Source organism: Salvelinus namaycush, chromosome 38, assembly GCF_016432855.1.
Source record: "Salvelinus namaycush isolate Seneca chromosome 38, SaNama_1.0, whole genome shotgun sequence".
Classification (NCBI taxonomy): domain Eukaryota; kingdom Metazoa; phylum Chordata; class Actinopteri; order Salmoniformes; family Salmonidae; genus Salvelinus; species Salvelinus namaycush.
Genome location: NC_052344.1, coordinates 14,683,433 through 14,700,247, shown reverse-complemented (window position 1 = coordinate 14,700,247; position 16,815 = coordinate 14,683,433). Strand labels below are relative to the sequence as shown.

General features: G+C 43.0%; 1 protein-coding gene across 1 annotated transcript; it reads left to right on the top strand.

Annotated features, from left to right (window-relative positions):
• The first annotated feature begins 1,206 nt into the window (after positions 1-1,206).
• Positions 1,207-16,510, top strand: LOC120031858 (immunoglobulin kappa light chain-like). Its single transcript, XM_038977673.1, has 3 exons — positions 1,207-1,270; positions 11,174-11,428; positions 16,194-16,510. Exons 1-3 carry the CDS (start codon positions 1,207-1,209, stop codon positions 16,508-16,510), a joined length of 636 nt encoding a protein of 211 aa, XP_038833601.1.
• The last annotated feature ends 305 nt before the right edge of the window (positions 16,511-16,815 follow it).

The window sequence follows — 16,815 nt, the reverse complement described above, 5'->3', positions numbered from 1 at the left end:
CATTTGTTTGAGGTCCAAATGAGGACTTGTTTTGGGGGGCTGAAGTGATTGTAACTTTGAAGTAATGTTGAGGTCATAACACCTTTAATTTTACTTCTGTAGATCTTGCTTTGCATGTGGACAGGAATTGTGTTTCAAAACTTCAAATAACTTGTATATATATACACTTAAAGGCCATGACAAAAACTATAAGTCATAACCATGATGATGATGATGAGGATGGTCATGTGATCTGAATGATTACTTTCTAACCATATTGTCACATGTCACAGTTGACCTCCTCTAGTGAACAGTGTTCCATGTCACTGTCTCGTCCCCCTCAGCACCTGCAGTAGGTCCCAGCTGTAGCAGTACAGTCACTGTGCAGTCTGACTGAGGGAGGTTTTAGTACGGCTCTGTATCACTGTGTGAACACCCTGACACTGTTGGGGTAGTGGAAACTCTGACAGTAGTAATCTCCTGCATCTTCAACCTGGACTCCACTGATGGTCAGAGTGAAGTCACTCCCAGATCCACTGCCACTGAATCTAGATGGAGTCCCAGACTGACGTTGGTTTGAAGAGTGCATCAGGAGTTTATGAGCTCCTCCAGATTTCTGGTGGTACCAGGCCATACAGGTATAAGACCCAGCACAAAAATCTGCTACATTTAAACTGGTTTTACAATTTATAATAACTGGCTGTCCTTGGAGAACAACTTTCACTGCAGGAGTCTGAGTCACAGTGACCTGTCCTCTGGATTCTGAAACAGAGACATATAAGAATACTGTATTTTAAACATGTTTTTGTCTGAATTTTAAGGCAGAGGTAATATTTAGATTACATACTTCGATAACAAAGTTAATTTTGGAGCATTAAATTCAAAAATCTTACCCTGAATTAAGAAAGTCAGTATCCACACAAAGCTCATGATGAAAGTCATCGTTGAAGTTCTGTTGTCATGAAGGACAGCTCTCAGTCATGAAGTGTTAAACTCACAGGGCTATAAACACTCCCAGGGCACTGAAGCATGTGCTGCCAATGCAAATTGTCTTATACTGTATGTAAATAGTCTTCCTGGACAGTCAGACTTTATTAGTAAATATTGTGTGATGTAGAAACATGATAGCTATGTAATAATTTACATGGTTTTTGATTTAAGTGCTCTAAGTGCTTTAATTACAGACATCTACAAATTAAGCATATTGTTATTACTGTGTTAGACAAGATGGTATCTGCGTTCTGTCTCCCTCCAGTGGTCAGGGTCAGTAACTGCAGTCTGTGTGTGGACTGTGAGATGCTGCAGACTGACTGATCTAAAGTGGAGATTTCCAGAGCTCTGACGTCTCCAGTCTCCTGCTTCACCTGCTGCTCTCTGGAACTACCACAGTGGTGTGAGGGAGGATGTATGGGTAATGTTTGGTGGCTTTATTGTATGTGCTTGAATCATGTTGATTAAATTCTAGCTATTCAAAACACAAGTCATCTTTAGGGGTTTGGATCATTGCACATCATCTATATTCATATTGGTTGATGGTTTTCCTTGAGTTACTCCACAGAGGTAACATGTAGTAAATGGTCAGGAGAAACATTTAGTGATCAGTTATGATCTAAGGTCTTCTAGACACAGCTCTAGTTTGACTCTATTGTTGTTCAGCTCTCCTACACACTGTGTCATTGTACTGGATCATCTCCTCCCCTCAGCACCTGCAGTAGGTCCCAGCTGTAGCAGTACAGTCACTGTGCAGTCTGACTGAGGGAGGTTTTAGTACAGCTCTGTATCACTGTGTGAACACTGGACCACTGTGTTCACTCTGACAGTAGTAATCTCCTGCATCTTCATCCTGGACTCCACTGATGGTCAGAGTGAAGTCACTCCCAGATCCACTGCCACTGAATCTAGATGGAATCCCAGACCGAAGTCTGTTTGAAGAGTGCATCAGGAGTTTAGGAGCTCCTCCAGGTTTCTGTTGGTACCAGGCCATACAGTAATAACTCCCAGTACAACCAAAAGATACAGTCACACTGGTTTTGCAGTTTATAATAACTGTCTGTTCTGGGAGAACAGTTTTCATTGTAGGAGTCTGAGTCACAGTGACCTGTCCTCTGGATTCTGAAAAAAATATCAATTTAAGAATGTTTTGAAACGTGTTTGTTTTATTTACATTTTCATGAATCTCAATCTGTCGAGGCAATATAGATTTAATATTTCGATAAGAAAAATTATTTGCAGATCATGATATTCAATAGTCTTACCCTGAATTAAAAACATCAATATCCACAAGAAGTTCATGATCAAAGTCATTGTTGAAGTTCTGTTGTCATGAAGGACAGCTCTCAGCCATGAAGTGTTAAACTCACAGGGCTATAAACACTCCCAGACCACTGAAGCATGTGCTACCAATGCAAATAGTCTTCCTGGTAAGGACCCACATTCATAACTGTTTAATATGACACAAATTATACAGATACAGATTGTTATTAAATTATATTATAATATTTTAAATACCTCATTATGTAAATCAGTGATCCAAGATGAATTAATTATCGTTGTTCTTTACTCAGATGTACTCAGAACCCAGGACTATTAGTCCCTATTGTATTATACTAGTACTTCAGTACTATCAGTCCCTATTGTATCATGCTAGTACCTCAGTACTATTAGGGTGGTATTGAGATTGCTCTGCGTATGAAGGTTCTCAATATTGTGAAAAGGAGGTTTTAGTACGGAGACTTCACCAGAATGAATCACTGTGATACACTTTTGGAAGCGGAACAAAACTGATGCTGAAAAGTAATTCCAAGTTTGTCTTTTTTCTCTCATTTAACACAGTTAAATCATGCTATTGAACAATGTTATGAGATGTTATCATCTTCTCCAGAAAAAAAATATTTTTAGAGATTTTTGTGGACAGATCGGTGGATTGGTAGAGGGCAGAGTCACCGAAGTGAGAGAATTGTTCACATACCACCATGTTCATTTGGCAATAAAACCATAAGCATTTTAACATGTGATTATAAAGAGCACATTTTGATATACTGTATTGAATATCACCTCATTGTTCTGTTGAGATTTAGCAACGACTATTTATGTAATATAAGCAACACTTTGTATTGCATTCATAGTAAATGTTAACACTGACATGGTTTGAAGGTGAACCTCATCTATAGTTCTGAAATGTATTTTGAGGTCATTTTGGGCTTGTATCTCAGAGTTGATTTGACATAAATGGATATGAAGATTTCATGTCAGATTTAAAATTGTGAATATTAAATGATACTGTATCCAGACTATATGAAAGTGATTTTTTGTCTTGGACTAGTCTTCATCTGTGTCCAGGGAACCCCCTCCTAGTGTTCTGTTGCTCTTGATGTGCTAAACTGTAGAGCATGAATGTAACACACGTTTATCTCCACTCCTCTCCTAATGTTATAGAGTAGTAGCTGACCCTCTCCTCTCCTAATGTTATAGAGTAGTAGTGGTAGCTGACCCTCTCCTCTCCTAATGTTATAGAGTAGTAGTGGTAGCTGACCCTCTCCTCTCCTAATGTTATAGAGTAGTAGTGGTAGCTGACCCTCTCCTCTCCTAATGTTATAGAGTAGTAGTGGTAGCTGACCCTCTCCTCTACTAATGTTATAGAGTAGTAGTGGTAGCTGACCCTCTCCTCTCCTAATGTTATAGAGTAGTAGTGGTAGCTGACCCTCTCCTCTCCTAATGTTATAGAGTAGTAGTGGTAGCTGACCCTCTCCTCTACTAATGTTATAGAGTAGTAGTGGTAGCTGACCCTCTCCTCTCCTAATGTTATAGAGTAGTAGTGGTAGCTCACCCTCTCCTCTCCTAATGTTATAGAGTAGTAGTGGTAGCTGACCCTCTCCTCTCCTAATGTTATAGAGTAGTAGTGGTAGCTGACCCTCTCCTCTCCTAATGTTATAGAGTAGTAGTGGTAGCTGACCCTCTCCTCTCCTAATGTTATAGAGTAGTAGTGGTAGCTGACCCTCTTCTCTCCTAATGTTATAGAGTAGTAGTGGTAGCTGACCATCTCCTCTCCTAATGTTATAGAGTAGTAGTGGTAGCAGACCCTCTCCTCTCCTAATGTTATAGAGTAGCAGTGGTAGCTGACCCTCTCCTAATGTTATAGAGTAGTAGTGGTAGCTGACCCTCTCCTCTCCTAATGTTATAGAGTAGTAGTGGTAGCTGACCCTCTCCTCTCCTAATGTTATAGAGTAGTAGTGGTAGCTGACCCTCTCCTCTCCTAATGTTATAGAGTAGTAGTGGTAGCTGACCCTCTCCTCTCCTAATGTTATAGAGTAGTAGTGGTAGCTGACCCTCTCCTAATGTTATAGAGTAGTAGTGGTAGCTGACCCTCTCCTCTCCTAATGTTATAGAGTAGTAGTGGTAGCTGACCCTCTCCTCTCCTAATGTTATAGAGTAGTAGTGGTAGCTGACCCTCTCCTCTCCTAATGTTATAGAGTAGTAGTGGTAGCTGACCCTCTCCTCTCCTAATGTTATAGAGTAGTAGTGGTAGCTGACCCTCTCCTCTCCTAATGTTATAGAGTAGTAGTGGTAGCTGACCCTCTCCTCTCCTAATGTTATAGAGTAGTAGTGGTAGCTGACCCTCTCCTCTCCTAATGTTATAGAGTAGTAGTGGTAGCTGACCCTCTCCTCTACTAATGTTATAGAGTAGTAGTGGTAGCTGACCCTCTCCTCTCCTAATGTTATAGAGTAGTAGTGGTAGCTGCCCTCTCCTCTCCTAATGTTATAGAGTAGTAGTGGTAGCTGACCCTCTCCTCTACTAATGTTATAGAGTAGTAGTGGTAGCTGACCCTCTCCTCTCCTAATGTTATAGAGTAGTAGTGGTAGCTCACCCTCTCCTCTCCTAATGTTATAGAGTAGTAGTGGTAGCTGACCCTCTCCTCTCCTAATGTTATAGAGTAGTAGTGGTAGCTGACCCTCTCCTCTCCTAATGTTATAGAGTAGTAGTGGTAGCTGACCCTCTCCTCTCCTAATGTTATAGAGTAGTAGTGGTAGCTGACCCTCTTCTCTCCTAATGTTATAGAGTAGTAGTGGTAGCTGACCATCTCCTCTCCTAATGTTATAGAGTAGTAGTGGTAGCAGACCCTCTCCTCTCCTAATGTTATAGAGTAGCAGTGGTAGCTGACCCTCTCCTAATGTTATAGAGTAGTAGTGGTAGCTGACCCTCTCCTCTCCTAATGTTATAGAGTAGTAGTGGTAGCTGACCCTCTCCTCTCCTAATGTTATAGAGTAGTAGTGGTAGCTGACCCTCTCCTCTCCTAATGTTATAGAGTAGTAGTGGTAGCTGACCCTCTCCTCTCCTAATGTTATAGAGTAGTAGTGGTAGCTGACCCTCTCCTAATGTTATAGAGTAGTAGTGGTAGCTGACCCTCTCCTCTCCTAATGTTATAGAGTAGTAGTGGTAGCTGACCCTCTCCTCTCCTAATGTTATAGAGTAGTAGTGGTAGCTGACCCTCTCCTCTCCTAATGTTATAGAGTAGTAGTGGTAGCTGACCCTCTCCTCTCCTAATGTTATAGAGTAGTAGTGGTAGCTGACCCTCTCCTCTCCTAATGTTATAGAGTAGTAGTGGTAGCTGACCCTCTCCTCTCCTAATGTTATAGAGTAGTAGTGGTAGCTGACCCTCTCCTCTCCTAATGTTATAGAGTAGTAGTGGTAGCTGACCCTCTCCTCTCCTAATGTTATAGAGTAGTAGTGGTAGCTGACCCTCTCCTCTCCTAATGTTATAGAGTAGTAGTGGTAGCTGACCCTCTCCTCTCCTAATGTTATAGAGTAGTAGTGGTAGCTGACCCTCTCCTCTCCTAATGTTATAGAGTAGTAGTGGTAGCTGACCCTCTCCTCTCCTATTATCCCCTCCTCCTAATGTTATAGAGTAGTAGTGGTAGCTGACCCTCTCCTCTCCTAATGTTATAGAGTAGTAGTGGTAGCTGACCCTCTCCTCTCCTAATGTTATAGAGTAGTAGTGGTAGCTGACCCTCTCCTCTCCTAATGTTATAGAGTAGTAGTGGTAGCTGACCCTCTCCTCTCCTAATGTTATAGAGTAGTAGTGGTAGCTGACCCTCTCCTCTCCTAATGTTATAGAGTAGTAGTGGTAGCTGACCCTCTCCTCTCCTAATGTTATAGAGTAGTAGTGGTAGCTGACCCTCTTCTCTCCTAATGTTATAGAGTAGTAGTGGTAGCTGACCATCTCCTCTCCTAATGTTATAGAGTAGTAGTGGTAGCAGACCCTCTCCTCTCCTAATGTTATAGAGTAGCAGTGGTAGCTGACCCTCTCCTAATGTTATAGAGTAGTAGTGGTAGCTGACCCTCTCCTCTCCTAATGTTATAGAGTAGTAGTGGTAGCTGACCCTCTCCTCTCCTAATGTTATAGAGTAGTAGTGGTAGCTGACCCTCTCCTCTCCTAATGTTATAGAGTAGTAGTGGTAGCTGACCCTCTCCTCTCCTAATGTTATAGAGTAGTAGTGGTAGCTGACCCTCTCCTAATGTTATAGAGTAGTAGTGGTAGCTGACCCTCTCCTCTCCTAATGTTATAGAGTAGTAGTGGTAGCTGACCCTCTCCTCTCCTAATGTTATAGAGTAGTAGTGGTAGCTGACCCTCTCCTCTCCTAATGTTATAGAGTAGTAGTGGTAGCTGACCCTCTCCTCTCCTAATGTTATAGAGTAGTAGTGGTAGCTGACCCTCTCCTAATGTTATAGAGTAGTAGTGGTAGCTGACCCTCTCCTAATGTTATAGAGTAGTAGTGGTAGCTGACCCTCTCCTCTCCTAATGTTATAGAGTAGTAGTGGTAGCTGACCCTCTCCTCTCCTAATGTTATAGAGTAGTAGTGGTAGCTGACCCTCTCCTCTCCTAATGTTATAGAGTAGTAGTGGTAGCTGACCCTCTCCTCTCCTAATGTTATAGAGTAGTAGTGGTAGCTGACCCTCTCCTCTCCTAATGTTATAGAGTAGTAGTGGTAGCTGACCCTCTCCTCTCCTAATGTTATAGAGTAGTAGTGGTAGCAGACCCTCTCCTCTCCTAATGTTATAGAGTAGTAGTGGTAGCTGACCCTCTCCTCTCCTAATGTTATAGAGTAGTAGTGGTAGCTGACCAACTCCTCTCCTAATGTTATAGAGTAGTAGTGGTAGCAGACCCTCTCCTCTCCTAATGTTATAGAGTAGTAGTGGTAGCTGACCCTCTCCTCTCCTAATGTTATAGAGTAGTAGTGGTAGCTGACCCTCTCCTAATGTTATAGAGTAGTAGTGGTATCTGACCCTCTCCTAATGTTATAGAGTAGTAGTGGTAGCTGACCCTCTCCTCTCTTAATGTTATAGAGTAGTAGTGGTAGCTGACCCTCTCCTAATGTTATAGAGTAGTAGTGGTAGCTGACCCTCTCCTATCCTAATGTTATAGAGTAGTAGTGGTAGCAGACCCTCTCCTCTCCTAATGTTATAGAGTAGTAGTGGTAGCTGACCCTCTCCTCTCCTAATGTTATAGAGTAGTAGTGGTAGCTGACCAACTCCTCTCCTAATGTTATAGAGTAGTAGTGGTAGCAGACCCTCTCCTCTCCTAATGTTATAGAGTAGTAGTGGTAGCTGACCCTCTCCTCTCCTAATGTTATAGAGTAGTAGTGGTAGCTGACCCTCTCCTAATGTTATAGAGTAGTAGTGGTAGCTGACCCTCTCCTAATGTTATAGAGTAGTAGTGGTAGCTGACCCTCTCCTCTCCTAATGTTATAGAGTAGTAGTGGTAGCAGACCCTCTCCTCTCCTAATGTTATAGAGTAGTAGTGGTAGCTGACCCTCTCCTCTCCTAATGTTATAGAGTAGTAGTGGTAGCTGACCCTCTCCTCTCCTAATGTTATAGAGTAGTAATGGTAGCTGACCCTCTCCTCTCCTAATGTTATGGAGTAGTAGTGGTAGCAGACCCTCTCCTCTCCTAATGTTATAGAGTAGTAGTGGTAGCTGACCCTCTCCTAATGTTATAGAGTAGTAGTGGTAGCTGACCCTCTCCTCTCCTAATGTTATAGAGTAGTAGTGGTAGCTGACCCTCTCCTCTCCTAATGTTATAGAGTAGTAGTGGTAGCTGACCCTCTCCTCTCCTAATGTTATAGAGTAGTAGTGGTAGCTGACCCTCTCCTCTCCTAATGTTATAGAGTAGTAGTGGTAGCTGACCCTCTCCTCTCCTAATGTTATAGAGTAGTAGTGGTAGCTGACCCTCTCCTCTCCTAATGTTATAGAGTAGTAGTGGTAGCTGACCCTCTTCTCTCCTAATGTTATAGAGTAGTAGTGGTAGCTGACCATCTCCTCTCCTAATGTTATAGAGTAGTAGTGGTAGCAGACCCTCTCCTCTCCTAATGTTATAGAGTAGCAGTGGTAGCTGACCCTCTCCTAATGTTATAGAGTAGTAGTGGTAGCTGACCCTCTCCTCTCCTAATGTTATAGAGTAGTAGTGGTAGCTGACCCTCTCCTCTCCTAATGTTATAGAGTAGTAGTGGTAGCTGACCCTCTCCTCTCCTAATGTTATAGAGTAGTAGTGGTAGCTGACCCTCTCCTCTCCTAATGTTATAGAGTAGTAGTGGTAGCTGACCCTCTCCTAATGTTATAGAGTAGTAGTGGTAGCTGACCCTCTCCTCTCCTAATGTTATAGAGTAGTAGTGGTAGCTGACCCTCTCCTCTCCTAATGTTATAGAGTAGTAGTGGTAGCTGACCCTCTCCTCTCCTAATGTTATAGAGTAGTAGTGGTAGCTGACCCTCTCCTCTCCTAATGTTATAGAGTAGTAGTGGTAGCTGACCCTCTCCTAATGTTATAGAGTAGTAGTGGTAGCTGACCCTCTCCTAATGTTATAGAGTAGTAGTGGTAGCTGACCCTCTCCTCTCCTAATGTTATAGAGTAGTAGTGGTAGCTGACCCTCTCCTCTCCTAATGTTATAGAGTAGTAGTGGTAGCTGACCCTCTCCTCTCCTAATGTTATAGAGTAGTAGTGGTAGCTGACCCTCTCCTCTCCTAATGTTATAGAGTAGTAGTGGTAGCTGACCCTCTCCTCTCCTAATGTTATAGAGTAGTAGTGGTAGCTGACCCTCTCCTCTCCTAATGTTATAGAGTAGTAGTGGTAGCAGACCCTCTCCTCTCCTAATGTTATAGAGTAGTAGTGGTAGCTGACCCTCTCCTCTCCTAATGTTATAGAGTAGTAGTGGTAGCTGACCAACTCCTCTCCTAATGTTATAGAGTAGTAGTGGTAGCAGACCCTCTCCTCTCCTAATGTTATAGAGTAGTAGTGGTAGCTGACCCTCTCCTCTCCTAATGTTATAGAGTAGTAGTGGTAGCTGACCCTCTCCTAATGTTATAGAGTAGTAGTGGTAGCTGACCCTCTCCTAATGTTATAGAGTAGTAGTGGTAGCTGACCCTCTCCTCTCTTAATGTTATAGAGTAGTAGTGGTAGCTGACCCTCTCCTAATGTTATAGAGTAGTAGTGGTAGCTGACCCTCTCCTCTCCTAATGTTATAGAGTAGTAGTGGTAGCAGACCCTCTCCTCTCCTAATGTTATAGAGTAGTAGTGGTAGCTGACCCTCTCCTCTCCTAATGTTATAGAGTAGTAGTGGTAGCTGACCAACTCCTCTCCTAATGTTATAGAGTAGTAGTGGTAGCAGACCCTCTCCTCTCCTAATGTTATAGAGTAGTAGTGGTAGCTGACCCTCTCCTCTCCTAATGTTATAGAGTAGTAGTGGTAGCTGACCCTCTCCTAATGTTATAGAGTAGTAGTGGTAGCTGACCCTCTCCTAATGTTATAGAGTAGTAGTGGTAGCTGACCCTCTCCTCTCCTAATGTTATAGAGTAGTAGTGGTAGCAGACCCTCTCCTCTCCTAATGTTATAGAGTAGTAGTGGTAGCTGACCCTCTCCTCTCCTAATGTTATAGAGTAGTAGTGGTAGCTGACCCTCTCCTCTCCTAATGTTATAGAGTAGTAATGGTAGCTGACCCTCTCCTCTCCTAATGTTATGGAGTAGTAGTGGTAGCAGACCCTCTCCTCTCCTAATGTTATAGAGTAGTAGTGGTAGCTGACCCTCTCCTAATGTTATAGAGTAGTAGTGGTAGCTGACCCTCTCCTCTCCTAATGTTATAGAGTAGTAGTGGTAGCTGACCCACTCCTCTCCTAATGTTATAGAGTAGTAGTGGTAGCTGACCCTCTCCTAATGTTATAGAGTAGTAGTGGTAGCTGACCCTCTCCTCTCCTAATGTTATAGAGTAGTAGTGGTAGCTGACCCTCTCCTCTCCTAATGTTATAGAGTAGTAGTGGTAGCTGACCCTCTCCTCTCCTAATGTTATAGAGTAGTAGTGGTAGCTGACCCTCTCCTCTCCTAATGTTATAGAGTAGAAGTGGTAGCTGACCCTCTCCTCTCCTAATGTTATAGAGTAGTAGTGGTAGCTGACCCCCTCCTCTCCTAATGTTATAGAGTAGAAGTGGTAGCTGACCCTCTCCTCTCCTAATGTTATAGAGTAGTAGTGGTAGCAGACCCTCTTCTCTCCTAATGTTATAGAGTAGTAGTGGTAGCAGCCCCTCTCCTCTCCTAATGTTATAGAGTAGTAGTGGTAGCTGACCCTCTCCTCTCCTAATGTTATAGAGTAGTAGTGGTAGCTGACCTTCTCCTCTCCTAATGTAATAGAGTAGTAGTGGTAGCAGACCCTCTCCTCTCCTAATGTTATAGAGTAGTAGTGGTAACTGACCCTCTCCTCTCCTAATGTTATAGCGTAGTAGTGGTAGCTGACCCTCTCCTCTCCTAATGTTATAGAGTAGTAGTGGTAGCTGACCCTCTCCTCTCCTAATGTTATAGAGTAGTAGTGGTAGCTGACCCTCTCCTAATGTTATAGAGTAGTAGTGGTAGCTGACCCTCTCCTCTCCTAATGTTATAGAGTAGTAGTGGTAGCTGACCCTCTCCTAATGTTATAGAGTAGTAGTGGTAGCTGACCCTCTCCTAATGTTATAGAGTAGTAGTGGTAGCTGACCCTCTCCTCTCCTAATGTTATAGAGTAGTAGTGGTAGCTGACCCTCTCCTCTCCTAATGTTATAGAGTAGTAGTGGTAGCTGACCTTCTCCTCTCCTAATGTTATAGAGTAGTAGTGGTAGCTGACCCTCTCCTCTCCTAATGTTATAGAGTAGTAGTGGTAGCTGACCCTCTCCTCTCCTCCAGCTGCTCCCTCTGTCAGGCCCGCAGTATCTCTGCTCCCCCCTCCCTCTGAGCAGCACTCTTGCCTGCCTGCTGAGCGGCTACTCCCCCCAGGGGGCGATGGTGAACTGGGAGGTGGACGGGGTGGAGGTGAAGGAGGGGTCCTGACCACCACAGAGGAAGAGAAGGGCGGGCGCCGCAGCAGCACCCTGACCCTGAGCAAGGCACGCTGGGAAGAGGGAGAGGTGAACACCTGCAGGGTCGCCAACAACGACACCAGTGATTCGGCCGCCTTCCGGAGAAATCACTAGTGTCTAGAAGCCATTGCTGGAGGATAGAGTCTCCACATGGTGTTTGTGTTTTAGTGTTTTAGAGCTGAATGTTACAGTATAATAGTGAATAATATCAGTAGTGCTGTGTGATAAACTATTTTGAGATTTAGTTGTACATGTCTTCTTGCCTCTGAGTTTAAATAAAGCTTGTTTTGATTGAAATATAACCCCAGGAGTTGATTTAAGTGGGATTCCAGTGATCACTATCTCATGAATAGGCAGCATATTTCATACTAATTTATATCAATCAGCTTCTTTCATAATTTAACATTGTAGTTTACAGCTACTCTCATGTTTTCAAACAGAATTAAAAGGGCATCTGATCAAACAAATACTTTGTAATCATTTATACAACTGTATGATTCTGTTAACACCAATACCAGTGATAATAATTAGTGATATTTGATAATAAACCTCTAAGATTTGCTCTCAGAACTCACACTGCTAAACAGTTACTTTCCATAACATATGTATGTTTCCAATGTTTAATTCTTAATATGATTTTATTAAATTAGATGTTTTAGCAATGGTTTTCAACAATATGTAGTGTAAACTACTCCATAAAATTTCCCAAGATCTTCTCTACCTCCAACCCCCTGGGGACAGAGTGAACATCTGGTGACAGTGCTGCTCTATTCTGGGACAAGCAGAACCACCCAGTCCTGTCTATGTAAATCTCAGTTTCACTCCCACAGCTACCAGTCTAGCAGTTGACCAGTTTCACTGTCTGAAACACCCTGGACTGGGACAGATGTGAGGGAGTGTCTGGTTTTAACTTCTATAGTGGATGCAGGAAGGGAAACATAACAGATATGCCATAATGCAATTGATGACAGATAAAATGTGTATTATACTTTATGTAGTATGTGTATATAGTAGTTGGATAGTATACATGTGTTTAATGGTTGAGTCCAGCATCAGGTCTCATTCACAGGTCTAGCAGTCAGTAACCTACTAAGGACAACAAGTTAATATTTTGCTGTAGATGAATATATCCATTTAAATCAGACATTAGGTTCAGGTCCATATGAGGACTTGTTTTGGGGTCTGAAGTAATGAAGAGGTCAAAACACCTTTTGTTTAGCTTCTCATGTGGACTGGTAATAGCTCCCATTTGACCTGTGTACCTACATTGTCCAGCAGACAAATGACAACTATCGTCTACACATGACTGTATCTTGTTGACTGTACCTAAGGCCTGTACAGAGCTGGGGGCAAAAAGTGTTCCAGTTCTCTGATAATGATGATGATGATGATGATGATGATGATGATGGGGAACATGTGATCTGAATGATGCTTTCTAACCTTATTCAATGTTTCCTCTACTAATCAGTGTTCCATGTCACTGTCTCTTCCCCCTCAGCACCTGCAGTAGGTCCCAGCTGTAGCAGGACAGTCACTGTGCAGTCTGACTGAGGGAGGTTTTTGTACGGCTCTGTATCATTGTGTGAACACTGGACCACTGTGTTCACTCTGACAGTAGTAATCTCCTGCATCTTCAGCCTGGACTCCACTGATGGTCAGAATGAAGTCACTCCCAGATCCACTGCCACTGAATCTAGATGGAATCCCAGACTGAAGTGTTGTAGCATAGTAAATAAGGAGTTTAAGAGCTCCTCCAGGTTTCTGTTGGTACCAGGCTAGATAGTTATTACTATACACATTACTGCTGGTTTTACAGTTCAGAGAGATTGGCTGTCCTGGGACAACAGCTTTCACTGCCGGAGTCTGTGTCACAACGTACTGTCCTCTGGATTCTGAAAAATATAGTAAAAACATTTATATGAATGAAATGTTACATATTGTAATGAATAGTTCTGAATAGAAATAGTAACATTGATATACTGTTCATGTAAACACTGTAGATTTAATAAATTTTCAACAATAAATTCTGAAAATTGTAACCTTGTATGTAGAAAACAAGTGTCCAGATGAAGATGGTGATAAAAGTCATGGTTGTTGTGGGTTCTGTTGTCATGAAGGACAGCTCTCAGTCATGAAGTGTTAAACTCACAGGGATATAAACACTCCCAGAGCACTGAAGCATGTTCTGTCTGTGCAGAGCATCATCACTATGCAAATAATCTTTTGGTCTTCTCCCCATCCACCATTATTCAGTAAACTTAGACCACTAAGGATTCATTTAAAAAAAAAAATGTTACCTTTATTTAACTTGGCAAGTCAGTTAAGAACAGTTAAGAACAAATTCTTATTTTCAATGACGGCCTAGGAACAGTGGGTTAACTGCCTTGTTCAGGGGCAGAACGACAGATTCCATCAGTCGGATTAGAACTGATTCCATCAGATTAGAACTGAGAGTCCATTACAATCTGATGATCTTGTCACCTAATAATCATAGAATTCCATAATAATATGTAAATAAATAAATGTAATAAAAAGGGTATAAATACAATGCTATTATTGGTTTAAGGGCTATCACATATGATCACTATCAATATTGTACAGCAAGACTATACTATAATGAATGCTGGAGAGAAGAAAATACAAGTAATACATTATGTTATCATATAACATACATCACTTTGTCTGTTAATTAGTGTTATGGTAATATGGTATGGTAACATACTGATGTCTATGGAAAAGAGGAATACCAGTCAGTTTGCACCTCCTAGTGATCATTGGCCAGGTGTCGCCCCCTGCATGGAGACTAGTGTTAGTGCAGTGAGCTGTGTGGACTGAGTGGACTGAATACTGTACTACTGGACTATTGGACTGACACTGAGAGAAGAGGGGCTCCACTGTGTATGACTGCTACTCTGTCCCTGACTGAGTCCAGCTCCCTCCTCTCCTCTCCTGTGTCTCTGATCAGACACACTGGGACTCTGTAGACTACCATTACAGTACATGAAACCCAGCATCTCCTCTACATCTTAAGATTTCATTTTATTTATTTATTCTTATTTAAACTGAACTGAATGACTACCGACCCGTAGCACTCACTTCTGTCATCATGAAGTGCATTGAGACGCTAGTTAAAGACCACATCACCTCCTCCCTCCCTGGCACACTCGACCCCCTCCAATTCGCCTACAGCCCTAAAGGGTGAGGCCAGTCACGGCCTATCTACATAACTTTGTCTTTATTATTCCTGTTCCTAAAATGAAAAACTTGAACCACCAACTAACCATACTGTGCCAGAGCCCGGACTTGAACACGATCGAACATCTCTGGAGCGACCTGAAATTAGCTGTGCAGCGACGCTCCCCATCCAACCCGGCAGAGCTTGAGAGGATCTGCAGAGAAGAATGGGAGAAACTCCCCAAATACAGGTGTGCCAAGCTTGTAGCGTCATACCCAAGAAGACTCGAGGCTGTAATTGCTCCCAAAGGTGTTTCAACAAAGCACGAAGTAAAGGGTCTGAATACTTATGTAAATGTGATAAAACTTCTTTTGCTTTGTCATTACGGGGTATTGTGTGTAGATTGATGATGGGAAAAAACAATTGAATCCATTTTAGAACAAGGCTGTAACGTAACAAAATGTGGAAAAAGTCAAGGGGTCTGGATACTTGCCGAATGCACTGTATACCACTACATCATAAAAAACACTTTAACACTTCTGCAGTAAAATCTTGTACACCAGGTACTTCTCTTCAGTTACCACCTACACATTAAAACCCACTACCCCATTCCACTACTTTGACCCTATCTGCTCCTGTACCATGCCAACGACCTGGGAGGACGGGACACCACCCCTCAACACACCCTATAACTCTTCTGAAGTCTAATCTCGTATACCCATATACTTCTCTGCAGCTGCCACGACAACATCTATTCTCTGTGTTTTACCTACCATTCCTGTGGAACAGTTGATAAACATTGCTATGAACGCTAAGACAACAACCTTACTGAAGCGTAATTCACTCGTTGCCCTATCCCTCTGTGCTGGCACAAATCTACTACTCACTGTGATCCTCTCAGGATGCCTCACTCTTGACCCATCCTCCTGCACTTCATTCACTGCCTCAGCATATGACACCCTCTGCACTACTCAGACTCTGGCCACTTCAACCTGCCTCTCTCACACCGGACACTTCAGACCTCCAGCAACATCAGCACCCCTACAGTTGACACACACAACTTTATCCAGCGAAACTACACAATCCTCTGTCCCATGCCCTCCTGCAGACTTCCAACACCTGAAACAGAGCAGTGGTTTCTGCACAAAAGCTTTAACAGGATAACTAATATATCCTAACATGACTTTGTCAGACTCAAATCAAAAGGACTGACAATGACTCCTCTGTTTCACCACTCTCCCCATTGGGTCTGCGTCGCACCAAACGGCGGGCGTCACAAACAACAGAAATGTTAAACTGCAATTGCTCCACCTCCACACTTAATGCTATCCCATAAATCACCCCTTTCAATTGTGCCCTGTTTCTAAGAACAAAGCAAGAAACAGACATTTACCCAAGTTGTGTGAGACGGAGCGCCCGCTCCCTCTGGTCAGAAGAAACACAAACAAATATCACAGGTCCACTACAGGTTACCTTCACTCATTCAGCTGCAGCTAACTCCTTTCTCACCCACCCACCCTGATACCACAAATTATATAAACAATCTAACTTCTACATTCATATTTAGACGGCATTTCCAAATCACTTTATTGTGATGTGTACTTTGCTGAAGATAATCTCTTACTGTAGCTGTACTTGGAGTTACTTAGTTGATGTGATCTGTTTGTTCCAGGTAACAGTGCCCCCACCCTCACCGTTCTGCCCCCCTCTAGTGAGGAGCTGTCCAGTGCAACAACAGCCACACTGACGTGTCTGGCCAACAAGGGCTTCCCTTCAGACTGGACCATGAGCTGGAAAGTGGACGGGACCAGCCAGATACAAGAGGCCAGTTCTAGGGTCCTGGAGAAGGATGGTCTGTACAGCTGGAGCAGCACCCTGACTCTCTCTGCCCAGGAGTGGACCAAGGCAGGAGAGGTGACCTGTGAAGTCCAGCAGAAATCCCAGACTCCAGTCACCAAGACCCTGAGGAAGGCTGACTGTTCTGGGTAGGACCCCTCAGTCACACATCCCTGTGGAGAGAGGCTGCTGGTTCCTCTGCTTTGACTCTGTTCTGAGATCAGATGTTCTCTGTCTTATTGATCACTGACATGTAGACTAACAGAGGACTTTCCTCTCTGAGAGTGCAATCCTCTCTGTAGACTGAGGTTGTATCAGTGATAGATTTGATTTGTTCTGTTTTATTGGTATTAGATACCAATAAAGTAGGTATCCTTATACACCATGACAGCGCAACACACAACGGGTGGAACAGTGGCAAAGGTACCCACAGGACAAACAGAATAATATTAGTCTGA

Bases quoted from the DNA above. Each gene is read 5' to 3' on its own strand.
- LOC120031858 (XM_038977673.1), top strand. From the start codon at position 1,207: ATGGTATCTGCGTTCTGTCTCCCTCCAGTGGTCAGGGTCAGTAACTGC. The intron at 1,271-11,173 runs GTGAGATGCTGC...CCTCTCCTCCAG, and splicing joins CTGCAGTCTGTGTGTGGACT to CTGCTCCCTCTGTCAGGCCC. The intron at 11,429-16,193 runs GTGATTCGGCCG...TGTTTGTTCCAG, and splicing joins GGTCGCCAACAACGACACCA to GTAACAGTGCCCCCACCCTC.